Below are 24,938 nucleotides of genomic sequence, written 5' to 3'. Positions count from 1 at the left end.
ATAAATATTTTCAAAAGTCAATTTGAACGCGTTAATGAAAAAGTAAGATAACCATATATTAAACCTTAACCCTAATCAGAACGAGCGTAAACTTGGCTTGAATGGCTTTTTTTTAACCAATCTTTAAAACCAATTATTTTAAAATTCTTTAATGCTAACTTGGAACTTTTTATTTTATTTTATAGAACGTTCTTTTGCTTTGCTTTTCACAATAATTTCCATCGAATTCAGGTTTGACTTTTGTAGTGGGCCCCTTTAGTATTTTTTTCTATTTTTTTTAGTTTTACAAGTTTTCTCCGAAAATAATAAATTTTTGTCAAATATTTTTTTTAACATACTTATTAAACTAAAATTAAACTTGTATCTTTTTTTTTCATTTTTTTTATACCATAAACCTAAATAGACTTTTCAGAAAAATTCCAATTTTGCACGATTTTCGGTTTTTAGGTTTACAGACTTTTATGCAAAAAAAAAAAAATTAAAATATTAGTTTTTAACAGACTTTTATAGTTAAAATTCATGATGTAATTATGTTTTTTTCCTCTATTAATTATTGTTTTTAAATATATGACCCATACAAGTATTATTCGATGGAAATTACTATGAAAAGCAAAGCAAAAGAACGTTCTTTAGAATATATAAAAAAAAAGTTCTAAGTAAGCATTAAAGAATTTGAAAATAATTTGTGTTAAAGTTTGGCTAAGAAAAATAAAAAGCTATTCAAGCTAAGTTCATTAAGGTATATAAAAAATCATTAAACGCATCTCTTAGAAAAAGTAACATGAAAACTCAAAATATAACTATTCAAATCCTTATAATTTTTTCTAAAAAGACCATGTCTCAGAAGTGGTAGCTGTCAAATTTGCATGAGGGGACAAAATTGCACGAAGGCACAAAATCGCATGAAGATACTTTTGCATGAGGGGATAACATTGCATGAAGATAAAATTGCACGAAGACACTTATGCACAAAGGGTCACTTTTGCACGAAGACACTTTTGCACATGCAGACAATTTTGCACGGGTAAAATTTCTTTTTTTTTTTTACTATCTTTGTTACCCCTAATCCTTACCCTCGGTCGGTAACTTGTTTTTTTTTACGATCACTGTTACCCCTAACCCTTGGTCGGTAGCTTTTTTTTTCGTTTTTTATTAATATATTTTTTAGTTTTTTTTACTCTCGTGCAAAATTGACTCTTGGTACAAACTTGTCTGCGTGTAATTTTATCCCCTCGTGCAATTTTGTATTCGTTCAGTTTAGTCACCTTGTGCAAATAGACCCGTTCCCCTCAGAAGATAATCTAAATTTTTTAAAAGCATGTAGATCTAAGATTGGTTTGGTTTAAATTTTTAAAGTAATCATTTATTAAAATATATAATTTTTAACAACTTAGAACTATTAGCTTTCAAATTGTTAAATTTAAATTCTCAGAACTTTAATTGATGTGCACGGGAGTCGATTATTTTTGATCCGATCATATCTAACTTGAGCACTTTGAACCTAATTATATCTAACCTGATCACTTTTAACCCAATAAAAATAAATATTTTAATTTTCTAATATGCTACGCGAATTAATGACCGCAAAAGAGTCTATAAATTTCTCTCAGTTTGCGTAACATTTAAAAAATATTATTTATTAATTATGATATTTTTTTCAAAATTTTCCTTTATTCGTCAGTGAATTTAGATTTTTTTGACTGAGTAAGAAAACCGTGAATTAAGACCAACAATAAAACAAGCAAAAATGGCCAATATTTCATAGAATATAAGGTATAATATTTAAAAAAGATACCGACTTTAAAGGTTAATTGACTGAAGAATGTTGAAAATAAAGTTATCAAAAAAATATATTTATTTTTAGATATACTACGCAGACTAAAATAGCCAATGTGTCTCACTTTGGGCTCTAGCACCGTCAAGTCCGAGGATGATCCAATCCAGTTAATCTTCCTTAAAATTTTCAATTAAGTTTATATAGTGTATGAAAGTTTTATCATTTGATTCCCTTTTCTAAAGTAAAACTACATTAAAATTTATGTTTATATTTGTTTTTTTTCTATTTATTTAATTACAAAAGAGTTAAAACAACGAAAGAACGATCAAAATAACAACAAAAGAGAAAAGTACAGTAGACTACCGCTTAAGTACGCAAATTGAAACTGACCAAAAAGTGCGTACTTAGCACGGGTAGTGCGTACTTTTTTACGATATAGTATAATATAGATTTAGTTGTTTATTTTCTTTCTTACAACTAGCAACCAATTAATTAAGCCAAATAAACAAGTCTTTTTATTTTAAATAACAATTAATACATAATTCTAATCTGCAAAACTATTTAATAGATTTTAAAATGATTTATTATTTCTAAAAAAAGTTTCTACATAATTACATAATACAAAAATTAAAATAGAAAGTCAATGTCAGTCAATGATATAAAAAAGAATATTAAGCCATATTTTCCATATTTTGTTTTGTTAGAGTGAAAGTACCAAACTACATTGTGTTTACCAGACATTTTCAGAACATCAATGTGCTTACATTTAAATTAGATTATAATTTAACTATGTTGTATTTGTAGGTTTTTTTAATTTTGTCATCTATATTTATTTATTTTATAGCATTACAGTTCAAATATCATTATTTTTTTCACTTTTCTGCAACCACTACATAAGTATTTAGTTTATTAACATTTAATAACAGGACTGTCACAATCTCAGGCCTTTTAGACTACTCAGGATTACTCACTCTAGTTTAAAAGTTGTGAAAGTCTCAGGCTAACTCAGCAGGTTGGCCATTCTAACTCGAAACATAAAATAATCTGGAAAAACTTGATGATTGAAAATTTAGGCAAAAGTGCGTACTTAAGATGGGGTGCGTACCAAAAAAAAAAGCGTACTTAAGCGGTAGTCTACTGTAATTTTGAAAAAAATCCTTAGTTGAATTAACTATAATTACGAAGAAATGCTCGTAAAAACTCTTTTTTGTAAAGTAAATTTAATTGTAAAAAATTAAATACATCAACTTAAGGTCTCAAGTCTTGAGTACTAATTTAAGTCGTAACTAAAAAGCTTTAAACGTTATACAAACTTTAGTGAAATTTTTCAGAAAGATTTACTTGATGATATTTAATAACTCTCGAGCTCGTTATATTAACAAACAAGTCTGTTTAATTGATATATCTAAAAGCTATGATTTTCTACTAAATAAAAAAAGTGTTTAAGTTTGCTTATTGTTTGTTTAAGTTCCATTATCTAAAAAGGTTTATGCAAGTTGTAGAAAAATTTTTGCAAGCATCTTAGCTTGAAGTAAAAGTATACTGACTATAAAATAGTAATAGATTACTCAAACAACTATACAACGCTAGCGCTTGACTTACAGCATAGCATCTAGACCAGGGTTTCCCAAAGTGGGCCAAGTGGCCTTTAAGGGTCATGACAGATACTCAGTAGCAACAAAAGGGGATAAAGTAGGGCCAAGTGCAGTTAAGGAGCCCACAGGGGCCCAAAGTTCAAAATTTGAAACTTACACTAGATATTCTGGAGTTTTATATAGAGTTTTAAAAGTATAAAACTATTCTTCATATTCATATGTGATTTTTAATTTAAAATATTGTAGTGTGAAAGTACTATATATTAAAATACATTATTACTAATTATACTATCAACACATAGCTTTTCTAATTTACGTGTTTAAGTAAAATTATAGTCAGTGCAACATAAATTACATCATTTATTTTTTACGATCTTAAAATTTCTCAGTATTTATCTAAATTGTAATTAAATCTATAGTTGTTTAATATACGACCAAATTGTAGCTTTAATATCTAACAACTATTATAATTTTCCACAATAACTCTTGTGAACACTCCAATGAAGTTTCTGACATCTTTGAGTGCAATAGACTGCCTGTAAAATTTCCAAATAAAATATTATAAGTATTTTAACTCGCCTAAACTCTAATATATTACGTCTAAAAGAAATTTAAAAAAAATAATTAATTCCCAGAAAACTTTTTGTATAAATACTTTACGACATTCTTAAATCATTAGGATTTATACTTGTACTCAAAAGTAAATTATATAGATTTAAAGACTATACAAGAATGCATAACCAAAGACACCCATTGTGATTTCAATCAACATATTTGAACACTTTATTAATTTTTGTCCTATTTCAATTATATAATACTTGAAAATTTAGAATTTGTTTTTATTACAGTGATCACCAGCATTTAATGGTTTTAGAGAAAAAATTATACTATAAATAGTATAAATTTAATTAGCGTACTTAACTTATCACATTTATCAAAAGAAAAAATAAGGTAAAAATTAAAAAGTAAAAATTGAAAACTGTATGAAAAGCATTATTTAGGTGATAATTATTTATAATATTCAAACCTAGTGTGCTTTTTCTGTTACCAGAAGCTTATACAGTTAAATTTTATACAATCATAAGTCAAGAAGTTAAAAAAGTTTCACCTAATAAACGTTTATCAAAACTTGTAAGCGACAATAAATAAAATTGAAGTACAAATTAAAAATATCAAAAGCAAAAGATTATTTAAAAAGTATTATAGTATCTTAACTAAATACAGGGTAGGGTTCCCATTAAAATTTGATAAAAAATATTCTAGGGAAATCTATAGAAAAATTTCAAAATTCTAGGAAAATTATCATTTTTTCTCTAGTAGATGGTGTTAGTGGACAACTACATTAACCTACATTTCATATTCTTCTTTAAATTAATTTCAATACATATTCTTATATGTTGAAATTACTGTATTTTTTTCATTAAACAGGGTTGCCAAATGTTTTTGGCAAATTTACTCCAGGTTTTCAAATTTTCCTTCAGGTTTTTAAATGTACACATTTTTAGGTCTATTTTTTGTTTAAAGTTAAGTTTAAGGTAAAAAACTGTGTTAAACAATATAAAATCATAGAAAAGTTACTGCAAAGCTACTTCAAATGTGGTTTAAAAAAAAATATATGACGATGACAAAAAAAAATTGTTTAATGGTAAATGTTTTGTGTCTAATCAAAATTTTTCTACTTAACATGTAAAAAATTGTTTAAAATACCAGGTTTTTCCAGGTTTTCAAGTTTTTTGGCAAACCTGATTAGAGTTATTAGGTTTAATTTTATAAAAAACAGTTTGCTTTACAGTTTTTATGCAGGGTTGCCAATCGTTTTTTCAAAATTTTCTCCTGTAATTCAAAGTTTCCTCCAGACTTTTAAAAGTACACATTTTTGGGTCTATTTTTAGTTTAATGTTAAGTTTTAAGTTAAAAACTGTGCTAAGTAGTATAAAAACATTGAAAAGAGACTGTAAAGCTACTTTAAATGTGTATTTTAATATAAAAAAATTGATGATGACAAAAATTTTTAATTTACTCGATAGAATTTTTGAGTTGAATCGAAATTTTACTACTGACATGTAAAAATTGTTAAAATTCTAGGTTTTTTTGCCTAAATTGTCAAATTTAAGGTTTTTCTAGGTTTTCAGGTAAAGTGGCAACCTTATTTTGTGTCTATTTTATAGTTTATAGCAAATAATGAAAGATATATGCTATTGATAGTAAATCAAAAATTCTGACAATAATGAACATCTGAGTTTTCTGTAATTGAGTATTAAAGCTTTCTTCAAAACATATTAACTACACTCTTGAATGATGTATGACAATTTGGTAGTTTTTAGCTATCGAGCTATCATGAAACATAGTTTTAAATAGTTCAGCAAGATCCTTTGATGAATTAAAAGAATAGTTACTTTCAACTGTTTTTGATACTTAACGAATTTCCGCTGCTGTAAAGTCTGTAAAAGAAAACAAACTACTTTCAAAAAGGGATGAAGTTGAAAATAAGTCAATAAGGTGTCAAGACGAAGTTGTTTTTTGGAAATTTTTTTTGTATACTTATATTTCCACTATCTTTTGGATCAACCATTTAATGCTTTCTGAAGTTTAAATGCTTGATAAAAGCTTGTTTGCAACTGGTAGATAAACACTCTGTAAATTTACACCATTGACAAAGAATTTACTATCATTAAGAACTTTTTTTTGTCTAAGCTTTAAAATAATCCTCATATAGCCACAAATCATTAAAATATGTTTTATAATGTATTTTAGCCAAAAACTCTAATTTTTAACAAACCTGCAAAACTTTACATTTTAATTAAAAATTTAAAATACATACTAATCATTGGCAGACTTACTAAATTATAAGCACTACCTATGTTAAACTAAAGAAATTACTAATTAAGAAATCTCAAAAACTGTTATCCGACTTTACTCTTGCAATTCTAAATTATTTTTTAAAAACTATAATTCAAAAAGTTAAAAGATTAAAAGGTAGTGGATAATAAAGTTATTTTAGTTTCCTAAAATATAACTTCACTTTAAACCAATCAAAAGAAAATTAATTAATTACTTACTAGTGATCTACCAAATCCCAAAATTTTGGATTCGGGCGAATCCGAACTCTACAACATAATCAAAACTTATAAAACAAAAAAAAATCGGTTCTATTATCACAAAAATTTCAATCACCGAGCGAAAATAAAAGTAAATTCTAGGGATTCTTAAGAAAATTGCAAAAATCTAGGAAAGTAGGAACCCTAGATTATTGTATAAAATTAGAGTATAACATGTATCAGAGTTGCCGAAGGTTTAAAAAAACATCTAGGTTTTCTGAATTTTTCTAAAGCAAAAATTTTTTGGTCCGATTTTAGTAAAAAAATTAATTAAAGGTAAAAAAACAGTCTTAAATAGTATAACAAAATTGAAAAGATACTGTAAAATACTTTGAATGTGTTTCTTTGATAATAAAACTTTAAATAATACAAAAATAACTTATTTTTTGATAGATTTTCGTATTTAATCGAAATGTCATTCCTTTACATGTAAAAATAGTTTAAAATTCAGGTTTTTGTAGATACTTTTGGTTTGTTTGAAATTTAAAGTTTCTTCACGTCTTTTTCAAAAAATTTCAAATTCAAGGTATTTTTGCTTAAATTGTCAAATCCCAGTTTTTTCCATGATTCCAGGTTATTTGGCAACCCTGATGTGTTTACTGTATAAAAAACAACCATTTTTCAATTAGTGAAAAAGTTAATAAAAAATAGTTGTCTTTTTGGATAATAAAATTTTATCTCTGCAATTTTTTTGGATAATTAATTTTATCTCTGCAATTTGAATAGAAAAGTTTGACAATTGTCAATTAAATGTTTTGATGTATAGGTTTTGATGAACCTTAATTAGGTAAAACACGCTACTTACCAGAAAATAAAAAGACTACCCTTAAACTAAATAATTAAGACTATTATAACTTAAATGATTAAGAATTTGATTCAAAACAATGTTTCGATCAAAAAAAAAGAGGATCAGTTAATAATAAAAATAGTTCAAATAGAATTAAGACTATTGTTAAATGTATACATAAACAAACTTTTTTGCAGCGACTACAACGAAGTTCAGACTTGCTTTTACCACAAGTGCAACAAACATCTTTTAATGTATTTGAAGCCCTCAATCCATTCAGTAAATTAATCAGACAGACTAGAGATGTTGGTCCACTTCCCTTATCAAATTTATTCATTTAATTTAAAGCTATTTCATATTAATTTTTTTAAGTATAAATAAACTCTTAAAAAAGTTTGTTTTAAGATCTACATGTGTTTCAAATTATTAATTGAATATCAAATCTTAATTCAGATTTAAAAACTTATACACTATTATAAGTACTATTATAGGAAGGTAATTATATACCATTTAAAAATTATTATTAATAGATTACTCATTTTATTTTATACTTTATTTCACAAAGTTTTTCAAAACTGTACTAGTTTCATTGTCAAGTGGTAAATGTTAAACAAATTTGAATATTTTTTGGGTTAGTAAACAGTTTAGAAAATAAGCTTAAATATGAATAAATTCAAATAAATACAAACTTTAGAGATTTAGCAAGCAAAACTACAGTAAACTTTATTACTACACTTTATATATAAACTTAATTAAAGTTTACTTTATTTTTACTTGCTAAATATCTTAAGTTTGTATTTATTTGAATTTATTCATACGTAATAATTTAAACTTAATTTTTAAACTATTTACTAATCAAAAAAAATCAACTCATTTAACATTAACCACTAGGTATTGAAACAAGTATAGTTTTGAAAAACTTTGTGAAATTAAATATTTACAAAAAAATAAATAAACGATGATTTAAAAATCTACAAGATTATTGCATACGAGTTCAAATCGATTTCGGACAACAGTCCTTTATCAGTGAACTTTAAACGCTTAAAGTTCACTGATAAAGGACTGTTGTCCGAAACTTAATCTATATATATATATATATATATATATATATAAAATAAGGTTAATGTTTAAACGTAAACACTTTCAACTGAGCCCACTTGAAGGGCTTTTAAATAATTTATTCAAATGGCGATTTTAAAAATTCTGGAACATATGTTTCACAAAGCTTTAATTTTTCATAAAGCTTTGATCATCAGCCAGTTAAATTCAAAATACAAAGCACTGTACTAAACAAAGATACAAAAGTTATGCAAAAAAACAAAAAACAGTATGACGCAATATTGTACATTACAAATATTCAGTACAAAAATCGATCTACCTTCTAACTAATTAAACAACTAAAATTAACGAAAACAACAGTTAATTGACTATAAAATGCTTCAAAATTTGTTGTGTTTTAAAAGAAGCTTTTTTATATGTCGACAAGACGATATAAATTCGCTTCGCTTATTTAAACAACCTTCCTTTTTTAACGCATACATAACGGCTGTTGATTCTTTTAAGCACAGCCTACAAACAGGGTTGTTACCATCTGCTATTGGCTGTGCTCTTTTTATCACCTCCCAAGTTAATTTAAAATCAATGTTTTTGCGCTTTAGGCCGCAAACATACTTCGAAAGCTCAGTTTCATTTTCGTATACACCACCTTTAAAGGATTTTTTATGGTTGGCATAACGAAATCTGAATTGAGTGGAGCATAGGCCGATGTAGAACTTCTTTTCAAGGTCAGAGTTAACTGTTGCCTTGTAAATAATGTTCTCTGACCGGCAATTGCCCCCCTTCAAATTGTATTTACAGCCACCGGCGCAATTACACTGAGTTTTGATTGAATTACTTTTGTTTAAAATCCTTTGATTATGTGACTTGATTAATCTCTCCAAATTCGCCATACATGAATAACTGATTCGCATATTATGTTTTCACATATTATGCACAAGTTTAGTTTATGTTTAGTACAGTGCTTTGTATTTTGAATTTAACTGGCTGATGATCAAAGCTTTATGAAAAATTAAAGCTTTGTGAAACATATGTTCCAGAATTTTTAAAATCGCCATTTGAATAAATTATATATATATATATATATATATATATATTAAATTGAGACACAATACTAACTGTATGCCTAAATATATGAAACTATTTTCAATAGTTTATAAACCATTTGCAACTTATTATTAATAGATTACTCATTTTATTTTATATCTAATTTCAGACAAGATTAATAAATAACTCTCAAATCGGTCCAGGACACAGTCAGTTATTTTTACTTGTGACTTTTTCCCTGCATTAATAGTTACAAAAAAAAATAAATAAACGATAGTTTTAAAATCTACAAGTTTATTGCATACGAGTTCAAATCGATTTCGGACAACAGTCCTTCATCAGTGAACTTTAAACGTTTAAACTTTTACTGTTGTCCGAAATCGATTTGAACTCGTATGCAATAAACTTAAAGCGATAAAGGAAGCTTCTAAATATATAAGAAGCGGCAAACACAAGTATTTTATAACATTTTTCCAACAGTCTAAAAAAAATTTCTAATAGCTTAAAACATTTTTCCAAAATAATCTTTCAAAACTTTCCTAAAATGCACAAATTAACAATCACAGCGTATTATTTCAAATTCACCTAATCGTACAATAAACTGTACCATTACTACGTCACAATTATTATAAAAACTTTCAAAATCTAAATTTCTGTTACCTATTGTAATAAACTTTAGCTTACTGAGTTACTAAATAACTAAATGTAAAATTTCATGTGTGAAACAGCTTTATAAATTATAGTTTTTATATAATTAGATAAATATATATATATATATATATATATCACACGAAACATTAAAGTTTAGTCATTTTCAAATAAATCTTGGTATTGAGAAACTAACCAATATTTTAAAGAAAAAAAATATGAGTTTTAAGGTGAAGTACAGAAAACAAAAATCAAATTACTGTGGTAAAAGCCTAAACATTAAAAGCTTAACTACTAACTATGCGTCAATATGATAACATCAGGATTGCCACTCTTTTTTCAAAAATTTTTCCAGGTTTTCCAAATTTCTTGCAGGTTTTTAAAAGTAAACATTTTTGGGTCTATTTTTAGTTTTAAGTTAATTTCTATAAAAGAAACTGTGTTAAATAGTACAAAAATATTTAAAAGATGCTGTAAAGTTACTTTCAATGTGTTTTTTAATAAAAATTTTTTTTGATGATGACAAGAATTTTTTTTTCTATGATAGATTTTTTAAGTCAAATTTAAATTTTAGTACTAAAAATGTTAAAATTATTAAAAATTCCAGGTTTTTCCAGGTTATTTTTGCCTAATTTGTCGAATCCCGGTTTTTCCAGGTTTCCAGGTAAAGTGGCAACCCTGTAACATGAACGGAAATAATTATTAAGTTACTGTAAAATATAAGAGTGTTAAAAAATTTAATTAAAGAATTTACAATAGAACATATAAACGAAACAAGTTCGTTCGATAATAAATACAACCATTTAAAAAGTACGAGAGTTAATAAAATTAATGACATTTTCTGTGAAAATTTTTATAACATTATAAAAATATAACACATTTCAAAGTAAAAACTAACCGAAAACTATAAATAAACTAACAAAAATTTAACAAGCTTTACACAGATCGAGCTGAAAAAAAATTACTGACTCTTTAAAATAAATTCTACTTATACTTCTAGGCTTATACTACTACCACTGCTCTCACAACTTGCTACTCTGCCGCTGGTCCCACTACGCACTACACTGGAACTTGACCCAGTACTTTAGAAACATGACTGAATTTATTAACTCCTGGCCTTTTATTTATATGTCAAGTACCAGTCATATGGACAGTGAGCATTTTTCTTCCCATATTGGACAGTGACAAAGTACATAAAAACAACTTTCATTTAAAATTATTATTTCTATCATTATCTTTAATAAGCCAATCAGAAAAATATTTTTCGGAAAGCTAAGAATTTTGAAACATGTTGGTTTTGACTTTTACATAATTATAATATCAAATATGAACAACAAATTTACCAAAGCACTAAAAACTGATCTGAAGAGAAAACCAACGATGATTAATCTGATTTTGGAACCCTATACATTAAGTATTAGTTTTCTGTACAAGTAAACCTAATTAAATACCTTAAAAAAATAAACTCACTCTTTACCACATAGTTAATACACACGTGAGAGTATAGAAGATTTTTTTTAGTCCAAAAGTTCAATAAATTCTGAAAAAAAAAGGCAAAAGCAAAATTTTTTAGAACATAACATTAACAAAATGCAGTTTTTAATTTTGATAAACTTTTTATTATGAGCATGCTTATATTAAATTTCCATACTTTTCTTTAAAAACCCTCATTTTTTCTTGACTTTTTCTTTTGTTTTTCCTGAATTTGTGGCAACCCTGATTTATGAAAAAAAAACTACTTAGAGTTAGCCTGTGTTGATAGCTATTCTGGATTTATTTGTTATATATAATGTATTTTAAAAATACTCAGATTCATTGCAGTGAAAATGGCTTCTTGAAGCCTTTTCTAAAGTATAAAAGATAAAAATAGAGTGAACATAAGTCTTTTTATTGCTAAGTTGATTATGTTTTTGGTATAAAAAAATCTGCAAATAAACATAATATGAAAATGTTTTAAAAATATTGCTACACTGTTAAAATTAATCTTGTGTTCAATATCAATGATCGCTAAAAATAGTAATTTTTTCACTAATAAAACTATCTGTTTACTTACTACTTTTGTTTTCGAAACAGTGGTGACAAATTCCCTAAAAGCTGGCATTTCAATAAAAGGAAATGATTTCATTGAGTTTCGAATGAAATATTCAACCGTTATTGGAAAACCATTTCCGTCTGCATGGAGCATCCTGAATTTTAATGTTGTTTTTAATTTTTATTTTAAGGTTTAAGATGTAAAAAATTAACATTGAAAAAAAAAAATATAGTTAATTACAAATCTAATTAGAAATATAAATGCATAACTTTATAACTTTATAGGTTGTTATTTATTGTAAAACAAACTAAATCATCAAAACATTTATTATAAACAACATCTACGTTCATTACTCTAAAATCAGTAACACTAATTATTTAATACATTTGTAAGATAATAAAAAGTAAACTAACGAAACAAAGATTAGTACGTTTAATAAACAATCATACAAAGTGATGTACCGCTTTAACACTTTGAAAACAACTCAAAATTGCGTATACAAAAAGTCGCAGTTTTTTAAAAATACACTACACATGAAGGCTATGGGAGGTTCCATCTTGATTATTACAATTTGATCTTAAATTTTAGAGTTTAATTTGGACTATTAGACATTTTTAACCGCTTAACAAAATTCAAAGTAACTTTCGACGTATGAGCGATTAAAGTCGGTGACCTCAATAGGTTCCTTATTGCAAACTAAAAACGAGAAAAAAGACTATTTCACTAAAAATCTCCTCCTTCCTTTATTAACTAATATTCTTCTAATTTTCACAGTAAGTCCATTCTCAATATTTAAATCGATTAATAAAGTGATATTTTTAATTAAAAAAAAGGAAAAAATTTAGTAACAAAGACTACTTCTTTTTTGTATGTATTTTTTTTAAATCCTAACATTCAAAGTATTTTAAACTATAAAAGAAATGCTTTCAGAAAATTTGAGGTCTATAGCTTAAAAAATGAAGAAGATATACTTTTAGTGAATTTTTAAATTTCCAAAAAAAAAAAGTTTTAGAAACGTTTGTATTAGAAACTTTTTACAAAAACTACAACATCTCAAAAATTAAATAAACTTTTAAAGCTCTATAGAAACTGGCTTGTAGTTTATACTCTAAGCTCTAATATGAGAGCCAATCTTAATTTCAGCAAAAAAAAAAATGTTGGAATCCTCTTATGGCCTTAACCTAATTCTATATTTCAAAAGCTACTGAAATTTAAAATAGATAAGTAGAAAATAATTCCCTACAAAAAGTTAAAGCCATTTTAAGACAATGTTACAAAAATCCTTAGATAAAAATTATTATTAACTTAGGTAAGGAAAATTAATCTTTAACCCTAGTACAGTCTATGTTCTAATTATTAAATAAAATACTACTATGTCTACTTTTGACTTTAAAATAAACAATATAGAATTTTTTCAACTAGTTTTTTTTAAAATCTAGAAACTTTTATAGCTCAAAATTAAAAATGGAACCACCATATTAATTACCTTTACCGACTTGCATTAAAAATATATTTTTAAGTTTTAAAGAGGTTTTAATCTACTGATATAGACATCCTTAAAAGTTTGTATCTCGTATACATTTGGAATACATCTTATGTTGGAATACAACACACCAATCTGGTGTCCATACTTGAAAAAATATATCAACCATATAGCACCAGTTCAAAGAACAGAATTAACTTAAACGCTGCAATACTTTAGTCTTTTAGTTTGATAGACTAACAAAACTTAATTTTAAATATTTAGAATACAGAAAACTTGAATTTGACCTCATTACTTTTTTAAACTAGTTCAGTTTTTAATTTACAATCCATTATGGAACCTTAAAGAAAAATTGCTTACTGAGAGGTAATAACAAAAAAAAAATTAGATGCAGACATAATTTAATTTATGATGTTTGGCATAACTCTTCTTGTTATCGTTCAGTTGAAATGTGGAACAAACTTCAAGATTAATTAGTTTCTTGCAAAAAAAACTTAAACAAAGTGATTAAAAAAAATTGATTGAAATAAAACTTTTGTCAGTAAAATTAATAAGTTATGTATTTTGTCGTTTACTTATCAACCATTGATTTAATTTGTAAGATTCGATTTAATTCACAGTTCGACTTTATTAGCAGCGCATTTCATCTATGAATGATAAGTCCTTTTCCAATGTGTTCAATAAATATTAATTTGGCCTGCCTATTATTTTCGTGCTTGCGGCTTTGTTTTTTAAATTTTTTTGGTTAGTCAACGCATTTATGTTTTTATTTCACAACTGTATGTACCTTAATTCTGATATTGAACATTTTTTATTGTATCGATTATACCTTGGCTAAGTAACAAAAATAAGTGGAGAAAAAATGAATTGGTTTCAAAAAAGTGCAGAACCGAATTCTTAAAGTCATGATTGGTATATCGGATTGATGTTTTTTTTTTAAGAAAAATGAGTCTTTAATTTTACTATAGTTTTGTAATTTGAAATTCTGGTGTGTTGCAAACGATTTGGATAAAAGTGACTCAGAACCCTATTTTGATAAAGAAGTGCGTGATTCACTATGTTCTAATTTGTTTACTAAAATGACTAACTTAAGCGTCTCAGTATTTTTTTCTTTAATTTGCAAGGAAGTTTTTTTTTTGTTTTTGAAATTGTTAGAACTCACAGATCATTAAAAGTGTTTATGGTGAAATTGCTAATTAGGAGGTGCAAAGACTAGATTAAAAAAAACCTTCTACATCAAAGCGTAAATATGTTGTTAAGTATAAATTTTATGTGTTAAATTTTTAAAAGGTTAGTCTATTGATTTTATATTACGTTATGTTTTTTGATTTTAAGCAATATGTTGTGATAATGTGATAAAAATATACTTTTTGTGTCTGATCCTTCTATCCTTCGACAGCGTATTGTGTCTTTCAGTTTAAGTGGCCTAGACTTTGATTATGTGGCCTATTGTATGATAATAAACTTGCAATAATAATAAAAAGATAAAAATATAATCAAACTTTTAGCAATGCGCGAATCAGGTAGAAAATACAAACACAGTTATGCAACAAAATAATGTACAAAAGAATATTACAGCTCATTTTTATTTTGTTTTCTGCTTCGGATTCTTAAATTATTGTCTTTTTTTCTTTCTTTGAGTCTCATGTAGAAGAAGATCGTCATTTGTGGCGGTTATTAGCAAGCCTCTCCCACTTTTTAGAGCTAACATTTAAGCCCTTTAGGTCGCGCTTGCAGACATTCTTAAAACATAGTTGTTTTATTAGTGTATTTCTAAAAACCAAGATTACTTCTGCTAATAACTCATTGTTTGTACAACAAAGACTATTTGTTCGTATTGTGTTCCACATTCAAAACATGATCAAGCCATTGAAACCTGTTTCGGCTAAGGATGAAGTACATAGTGGAGAAACTAGTACGTATCGGCACTTCTTCATTAGTGATCTTATGTTGCCAACCAATTTTATACGACGGATATATAGAAGGTTGAAGTTTTTGATTCCTTCTTCTGCATACTAAACAAGGTTCATGTTTCACTACCATTAGCAGAGTGATGCGTACACACAGGCAAAAAAACGTTTAAGTTTGTTTAAATACTTAATTTTTAATTATTTCAAACACTAGCAGTCATCAGAGCGAAATGGCCGAAAGCTTCAAAAAATGAAAATTGATTTCTGTATCCAATGATGCGTCTAAAGCAATACTTAGGCAAGGTAAACATATATCTTTTTTAAACATTTCAAGTACCTTAGCCATTGTTCTCAATTTTTAATGGTATGGGGGAATTCTAGGAATGCTGATTAAAACTGACTTAGTAGTGCCAAAAGATCTTGAGCACAAGTTTGTTTAAGTACAATAAAATATCATATATTTAAAATAAAGGTATATAAGGCCTGAGGGAGGAGAAGTATTTCTTATATTTACATATTTATTATACTTTGTAGGGGTAGGAGTCTAATATGCATGAAGGGACACTTTTGTACGGGTTGAAAATTTTTTTAATCTTTTTAATTAACTTTATTATTATCACTACTACCCCTAACCCTCGGTCAATTTTTTTTTTGAAAGTTAATTTTTATTTCTTGTTTTTTTCTGATTAGTACATTTTATAAGGTTTTTTTTTTATCACATTTACCTTACCCTTACCTTTGGTCTGTAACTTTCTTTTCTTTTTTGGTTATTTTATTATCTTATTTTTTATTTTGTTTGTTGTTTTAATTTTTACCATCACAGTTACCCCTAACCCTTACCCTCGGTCGGTAGCCTTTCTTTTAAATTAATTTATTTTTATTTATTCATATTTCTTGTTTTTTTTATATCAATTTTTAAGTTATTTTTTATTTTTACTTTGTTTTTAATTAAATCATCTTTGGTTTTTTTATGTTTTTTTTCACTCTCGTGTAGAACTGACCCTCCGTGCGAAATTATAACTCGTGGAAAATTGATCCTTGGTGCAAAACTGTCTTCGTGCAATTTTGTCCCCTCGTGCACTTTTGACCCGTTCCCCAATAGGTTTGTTATGGAAGGCGCAAACCAAAAACGTGAAAAATACTATTTACTAAAAATCTTTTTAACTCTTTCTTTTATTTCTTAACCAATCTTTTTAAAATTTTTACAGTAAGGCCAATGCTAATTTTCAAGCTTTTTAGGGCAGAGTTTTTATAATTTTGAAAATAAAAATTGTATTAATAAAAAAACTATATATATTTTTATACTCTTTTTAAATGTTAAAGGAATGTTTGGTCAAAACTTGAGATCTAGTTAAAAAATGAACAAGGAGATAGATGATTAATAAAATTTTAAATTTACAAGGAGAAAGACGATGAAAAATTTATGGTCTAGACGTTTGTAGCAGAACTTTTTTTACTAAAATTTTAATGTCTTAAAAATTATTTTTTAAATTTCTATCAAAACTGGTTTGTTTATTCATTACAGGGTTGCCAAATGTTTTTGGCAAAAACTTTTTCAGGTTTTCAAAATTTCCTCCAGATTTTCAAAAGTCTACATTTTTGGGTCTATTTTTAGTTTAAAAGTTAAGTTTAAAGTAAAAAAATGTGCCAAGTAGTATAAAAACATTGAAAAGATACTGTAAAGCTACTCTAAATGTTTTTTTTAATAAAAGAAATTTATGATGATGACAAAATTTTCTTATCTGTATGATAGATTTTTTGAGCCAAATCGAAATTTTACTACTTCCATGTTTTTCCAGGCTTTTTTTTCGAAACTTCTCAAATTCCAGGTTTTTTAGCCTAAATTGTCAAATTCCAGGTTATTCCAGGTTTTTTGGCAACCCTGTTATTATTAAAGAGTTTATATAAGAGCCAATGGTAACTTTTATTTATAAATGTTGGACGGAGATCCCCGACTATGGTTTAAATACCTTATACACCCCTATTGGACAGTTAGGGTGCGTATGTATGTCTACTTGATAATTTTATATCACATTACAACTATTTTTACACATATGTAATTACAAAGTGGTAAATGACTATGGAAATAAAGACTCTTCACAAAAAATCGTAGGTGCCAGTATATATAGTAAAAAAAATACAATGCTTTTTATACAAATATTACACTAGTCTGTAAAATTGAACATTCTCAACATTGCACACATTTTAGATTAAAAGTTTGTAATCGTTGTTAAGTCAGTTTTAAAGTCGATGTATAGGATGGTATAAACTAGGGTTTGGCAAACCAGTTTTAAATTAAATTAACTTACAGTAATTACTAGCATTCTTCGAAACGTTATTCAAAATATAAAAATGGGCTTAAGAAAACCAAAAAACTTCAATCAGTATATAAAATTATAAAAAAGGATTTTTTTATAACAATTTTATACGTTTTCTTTTAATTATATGTTAATTTTATACGTTCAACTTTTCTGTTTTAAACTGACTAATGTAATGAAGTATACCATTTTATATTTCAAAATATGTATATTTATTTTATATTTTGTTTATACAGTGACTATTGAGCTGGTTTAAATTCATTGACTAGTGAGACAAAATAATAAAAATAAAGGAAAACATTTCAACTTTTTGTATAAAAAAATACTAAATTATACTAATTGTTCTAGGGTTAAAAACTGTTAGTTCTTTTAAATAAAATTTTTGACATAATTAACTACTTAACTTCATACTGTCACATAAGTGTTATAAAATATTAATATTGAATCAATTTATTCAGTATAATTCACTTACTTTTTAATTAATCTATCTATTTTAGGCTCCTTCGTGTTGTTAAAGTATATTCTTACCTCATTTACAATACAACTGATGTAATGCAACTTTATAGCTAATACTTCATCATAATCTTGTCTGTAAATAAATTAAAAGATAAAAAGTATAAAATATTAATAAAAAATCAAGCTTTACTTAAGATCCATGCATAAAATTTTGATTAAGCTATAGCTACGAAAGGAGAGTGTTAGAATAATAAATTGTCGACAACAAAATTTGAAAAAGGCTTGTCTAATTTAGTTTTAATCACTTACGCTCTCTTTAATATAAAAAGTTTTTTTTTTAATTGATAAATATTATTTTTACCAAAGTATTAAGTTGTTAAGATTAGGTGGGTTTGTATGTTAATATCTTTTGTATAAATTTAAAATATACTCTTTTTTTAGTTTTTAATTCGAGACCCTTTTACTTAACCCAACGAACCCTTTACTTTCTACTAACAAAGGAAAATTATTTAACACAAAATCTTTTATAACATTAAAATTAGTTTAAAAATACTAACTATATTCTTGATAATGTTAACATTTTCCAAATAAAGAGTTAAAAACAAATTAGTAATTATAATTTTTTTGCTTCAAGGTATAGCAAGTGATTACGTGAAGATGAGCCTAGCGACCTAATTTTACATATCTAAAATAAAAGGTTGAACAAAAATATTATTTCAATCAAATAATAGGAAAAACTTTTCGTATTCTTTATTTCTTATTTATTTTTTCGTATTGTTTTTCTTATTTCAATAAGTATAAAAAAAAGTAACTTAAAAAACAGATTATGTTGTAATTTTCTAAATTTTCTAATAATTTGGTATTTTAAATCTATCTTATTATTGTAACTAAATGCGATTTTAAAAATTTATTTTTATACTTTTAACTCTACTATAATTATTATTTTACTCTACATAATTTTATTTCATGGCAAATATTATTCTAAAAATACAATTTCCCATTTAAGAAACAATATTTCAAAGAAATTAAACTTACTTACATACTGCAGTATAAGTATACACTATATTTAATTCTTTACTAACTAAAACTATTATACATTTTTGAGTGGGTGTTTTAAACTTAAACTGTGTTTCTCAAAGTGTAAACATAAATTTTTGTGAGTAGTAAATACATATAATACTTTTTGAGCAAGCATAGAGTTATAATTACGTTTTATATACTAATTAAATAACTACTAGGAAAGCTACATCAACCTTGTTTAGTAATAAATTAATTTAAGACATAATTATAAGTGCATGCTTGCTAAAAATTTACATTTACTTAATTTCTAACATAGTAATTGATAAGGGTTAGCCATAACATGTTTTACATTGTACCTGAATATAATAATTTGTTTTCGATAGCTAACTTATGTTAGTTCTAACTAACTGGTTTTAATGAGTTTTTAAAAATTAATACAACTAAGCAATAATAACATTGATACTAGACGCAAAAATATACTAAATATCTCAATGGTTATCTTTGTACTTCGCGAACCACTGCTCTGTTTAACTTAGTACTTTCTGTTGTCAATAAAAAATATTCAATAAGCGAACAAGAAAAAAAGTCAAAAACAAAACTTAAAAATTAAATATAACAAACTTGAAAATATCAAGTATATAAAAAAACGTGTTTTCCTTACGCTGTCCGTTGGCATTTTTGGCAAAGATCTCTCAAAACGTTTTGGCATCTTCCTAATACATCAGAGTTCAATAAATTAGCATGGTCCTTGATATATAGCATTATCTGCCAAATCAAAAACAAATTATATAATATTTATGTATATATAAAAACTACCGTTGTTATAATATTATTGTATAAGTAAAAATATTTGACCAGGTTATTTTTAATATTCAAATTTATTTCATACTTTTTCTCTAATGAAATACTCAAAATGGGGTTTAACTTTTGAACGAAGACACTTTTGAACAAAGGGTCATTTTGCACGAGAGTTAAAAAAATTAAAAGATAAAAAAAATACCGACCAAAAGTAAGGTTTAGCGGTAACGGTGATCTTAAAAAAGTAATAATAATAACAAGAAAAAAATAAAATAGCATAAACAAAATAAAACACTTAAAAAAAATTTAAAAAAATTGAATAAAAAATATTAATAAGAAAATAAAGTTACCAACCAAGGGTAAGGGGTAAAAATAAAAGTTATAATATAGTTTATTGAACAAAAAGCGAAAAAAAAACAAAAATTTTTGCTCAAAAATGTTTTGGTTCAATGACCTGGATAGCAAAAAGACCTCTCGGTCATCGAGTTGCATACCCAAACTTAATCAATATTATAATGAGCTAAAAATGAAAAAAATGAAAAATTTAAACTCTAAAACGAAAAGCTCTATAAAAAGAGACTCTATTAAACTTTACAACATTAAATATTTTTCTTAAGAAAAATACATAGAAAAAAAAAGAATTTTCCAAAAAATTAAAGAATTTTTACACACTCATATATCTAACACTATATACACATAGATATATATCTAACTTTACGTTAAAAGGTTAAGTTTTTATCTGAAATTTCTATTTTAAAATTAATCCAGAACTTTGCAAATAAATTACCCTGTTATATAATTTAAAAAGAAAAAAAATATATATATATGTTAAGTTATTTCCTTTTTTTATGTGTGTTTAAGAATTTCGACTCTACTACCGTCTTATTTTAACCTATCAAAAAGTAAGTAACAGTAAAATATAACTATAACATTGAAGAAAAAAAATAAAAATAACGTAAAACTGCAATATTCAAACAAAGTAAAATAAAGCTGTATCCATAAAAAAATTGCTTAAACTAGATAAAAAGTATAGAATAAATATATCATTTTAATTAAGTATTTTGTGCTAAAAAGGTCTTTTTTTTCCTTTGATAATTTAAGTTGAAAATAAAAATATTTCACATTTGAATAGCTACATAAACTATTGTAAATTTTTTTTTTTTTTTAATGTTATAATTATAGTTATAATTGATAAAATCAAAAAAACAAAAAAAGTTACCGACCAATGGTAAAGGGTAACAATTATAGTTAAAAAGATAAAAACAAAATAGATTAATAAAATTAAAAAAATAATTTTTCAACCCATATGTCTTTATGTGAAAGTGACCGCTCGTGCAAAAGTTACCGTTTGCGCTAAATCGTCTTCGTGCAAAAAAGAGCTTTTGTGCATATTTGAAACCTACCCATCAACCATATTTATTAAAAAATTTAGTTCCAAAATAGTTTTAGTAGACACCTTTTTTATAAATATTACCATATACACTTTAAATGAATTTAATATAACCGAACAATTATTTCTTTTAAAAAATCTGACGACGTACTTCACATGTGATTTATAAATACATTTAGAAGATAATATTCAAGATTTAATGCAATACTGGGATTTGCCAAAAGGACTTTATTTGAAACTAATTCTGTTAATTCGTACACTATTCAATAAAAAAAACTATTCAACTTTGTTTCTTCTTTACTTATATAATTATTTTTACACACTTTTTAGAGCTGTTCATATATTAAAGACAGCAAAACGTCATTAGTTGTAAAAAGTATCTAAGTATAAATAACAGTTGCTTTTTATTTACTGAATATGTTCTTTTTTATTGTTTTTTATTTTATTAAATTCTGAAAAATTAGAGTAAAAGTTTGCAGGAAAAATATGTAAAGCAAGATTTATTAAATTCATAGGTATTCAAATATAGCATCTCTTTTTATTTGTTAGCCCCTACTTTAAGACAAATTAGCTGCTTTTATAGTACAAACAGCAAATATTTTTTTTATAAATTAAAATTACTAATAAGCGATTTTAACTAGTTATTTAAACATTATATATCAACATAACACTATGAGAAACTGAACTTTTTTATTTTACTTACATTAACAGGATGGGGATTTTCATTAGTGACCAAACCTCTCACAACACCAACAAGCTTTTTTGGTAACCTAGCTACGGTTTCCCCTTTTAGTGGAACTAAATACTCATCAAACTTACTTATGGACAAGTAGTTCCGAATTTTGTTCAAGCATTCTTGCTGTCCTTTTTGATTTAATTAAACATATATCTTTACTTTTTAAAATATCTTAACTTATTTATTAACTAAAAAGAGATTTTCAAAGAATCAAATAATGAAGTTTGTATTTATAGCTACACTTAAGCAGTCACTTTAACTGTTTCAATGTGTTTATAGCTTACAATAATCTATTTATTAAATACTTTTCTAATTTTTATGTAATGTCTAGCTCTAGTAAAGACACACTAAGTCTTTTTACGCTTTACACGAGTTGTATTTAAAGTCATGATTTACCGAATTCGGCTTTTTTTACTGAGATGCGGATCAAGTCAAGATCTTGTTTTTAAAAAAAGATCTGGTTCTTGCCTGATACAATTAATATGATATAAAATGATTCTAATTAATTATATAAAAAAAAACTGTGAATAATTTTTAGATAACCAACATTAATTTAAAACAAAAAACTCCCTGTAACAACAAGTCCCCTTAAAACAAAAAACCTGAGATCGTTGATTGAGCTATAAAACTATAAAAACCTATCTTCTTCAGTAATGACCGCAAGGTTTTTTTTAAATATGCTTCAATATATTTTTATGTAAAATAACATAAAAGAAAAAGAAAAGTTCTTATCACTAATTGACTTTAATTGTATTGAAATTTAAAATACATAACACAATAATATTGGTCTTAACTTGTCGGTAATGTTGGTTTTAAATTAAAAAATTACGCTCTTAAAAAAATTATGTAGCTACTATTTTCAGCAAACTCAGGGTTGCCACTCTTAGAGTCAAAAAATCTTCCCTGAGTTTTTTCAAATCCAAAAAAACTTTTGTAAGAATATCTACAATTAATTAAAACTACAACGTTAATTCTAAGAACATTAAAGAACTAGCCGTAAGGCTAAAAAACTTCTAAATAATCACTTTATATAAATAATTTTTTTTTTGAACAAAATATTGAAACTGGATTAATTTAATCTAATTCTAGGTCTAGAAAAAAATTACCTGAAATTTTTAGAAAAAATCAAAACTGCCCTGAGTTTTCCTGAGTTTAAAAACATCAAATATCATGATTTTCCCTGATATTTTCTTTAATTTGAAAATTCCCTGAGTTTCCCTGAGTATGTGGCTACCCTGCAAACTAAAAGTTTTTTTTATAAAATTCAAGCAAAATTTCAAATTTTCATAGTCATTACAAGTATATATTTGTTTAAATTATCGATAGCTACAAAATAATTCAAATTAACCACGTTAGAATGCATTTTCTATGACTATTACATATCTTTCTTATTTTTTTATATAAGCACTGACGAGGTCTTTGACCGAAACTGAGTCTGCATAATAAAGTTTTGAAAGAATAAAATATACATAATAGTTGAAATATATTTAATTATTTTGAGTTTTGCAACTAAAACAAATCTTATTAACCTACATTTTTAGGAAAACTTGAAAATTTTTATTAACTTGAATTAGCACAAGTAATAGACAATCCAGAACGAAGTTTATATAATTTTAATTTAGGTAAAAGCAAAACATACCGGTAAATGCAGCTAGGTTAGCAGCTGTTTTTCCAAGAGAATTTTTACAATCTATGGTAGCTCCACAGTCAAGAAGTAATGATACTACATCAGAAGATCCTAAAAAATAACAATTAGAAATTAATTTACAAAATACAGCTAGTAAATTTAGTTAAAAGTGTTAGAATATTAACAAACCTTGAAATAAAGTATTAGAAGTTAGAGTTTTTATAAATATGTATCAAGGCAGTAGTCAGCAACTGTAGCCCGCAAGCGTGCTTTTATTTTAAATTGGATGAGGCCTGTAAAAGATAAAACTGCGGCCAACAAAAGAAATTTTGAAACTTGGACAAGATATTTATTCTAGGGTTTGAAATGAAAAGAAAAAAAAGGTCTAAGGTACAATTTATGGGAAATTCGAAACTTCCACTAGATATTTTGAGTTCGGGAATGAAGACAAAAAAAAAAGAATGAATAGCTTTACTTTTAGGTAAACTTTAAGTGAAATTCGAAAACTTTAATAGATTTTTTGAGTTTGTTTTGAAGACTAAAAACTAAGATTAAAACTCCGGCCTGCAAATTTTTTTTTAATTTGGCCTGAACCACAAAGCGGTTACTGAATTATCCTGTATTAGGGAACGGGTCAAATATGCACGAAAACACTTTTGCACGGAGGGTCATATATGCACAAAGAAACACTTTTGCACATAGGGTCACTTTTACAAGAAGGGTAATTTTTGCACGAAAGTAAAAAGATAAATAAAACTATTGAAAAAAAAGTAAAAAAACAAGAAAATAAAAGATAAATAAATAAAAAATTTGCCGACCTAGGGTAAGGGTTAGGGGTAAAAATGATAGTAAAAACAAATAACAAATAATAAAAACTATTAGTTTAAAAAAAAAGCAACAAAATAAAAAAACTAATAAAAGGTAAATTATTAAAAAATATATACCGACGGAGGGTAAGCGTTAGGGTTAATAGTGACAACTTCTTAATATTCTAAATTTCATTTCATTGTTAATTTTTTCACAAGTAGGATTTTTTATACAAATATTATGATATTGAGAATCTTTTCATTGCAATTGAAAGTGATATACTAATTGTCTTTGATTGATTGCTAATATGACCACTTACACACTTTTAAATGTGCTCTTTAATTCTGGTTTCA

General features: G+C 25.8%; 1 protein-coding gene across 1 annotated transcript in view; it reads right to left on the bottom strand.

Annotated features, from left to right (window-relative positions):
- Positions 1 to 2,543: 2,543 nt before the first annotated feature.
- LOC145829392 (ankyrin repeat and MYND domain-containing protein 2-like) overlaps positions 2,544 to 24,938 on the bottom strand; it is a 35,895-nt gene continuing 13,500 nt past the window's right edge. Inside the window, exons 4-10 of the mRNA XM_082937169.1 lie at positions 23,791 to 23,889; positions 22,119 to 22,279; positions 19,889 to 19,992; positions 18,224 to 18,340; positions 12,062 to 12,194; positions 7,445 to 7,576; positions 2,544 to 3,908 (exon numbers count right to left, since the gene is read on the bottom strand). Coding sequence (XP_082793295.1) covers positions 3,837 to 3,908; positions 7,445 to 7,576; positions 12,062 to 12,194; positions 18,224 to 18,340; positions 19,889 to 19,992; positions 22,119 to 22,279; positions 23,791 to 23,889 — 818 coding nt within the window. The 3' untranslated portion in view covers positions 2,544 to 3,836. The remainder of the gene's footprint in view (positions 3,909 to 7,444; positions 7,577 to 12,061; positions 12,195 to 18,223; positions 18,341 to 19,888; positions 19,993 to 22,118; positions 22,280 to 23,790; positions 23,890 to 24,938) is intronic.

Source organism: Thalia democratica, chromosome 2, assembly GCF_965202585.1.
Source record: "Thalia democratica chromosome 2, ktThaDemo2.hap1.1, whole genome shotgun sequence".
NCBI lineage: Eukaryota > Metazoa > Chordata > Thaliacea > Salpida > Salpidae > Thalia > Thalia democratica.
The sequence above is the reverse complement of the archived record's forward strand: the minus strand, read 5'-3'. Positions and strand labels throughout refer to the sequence as shown.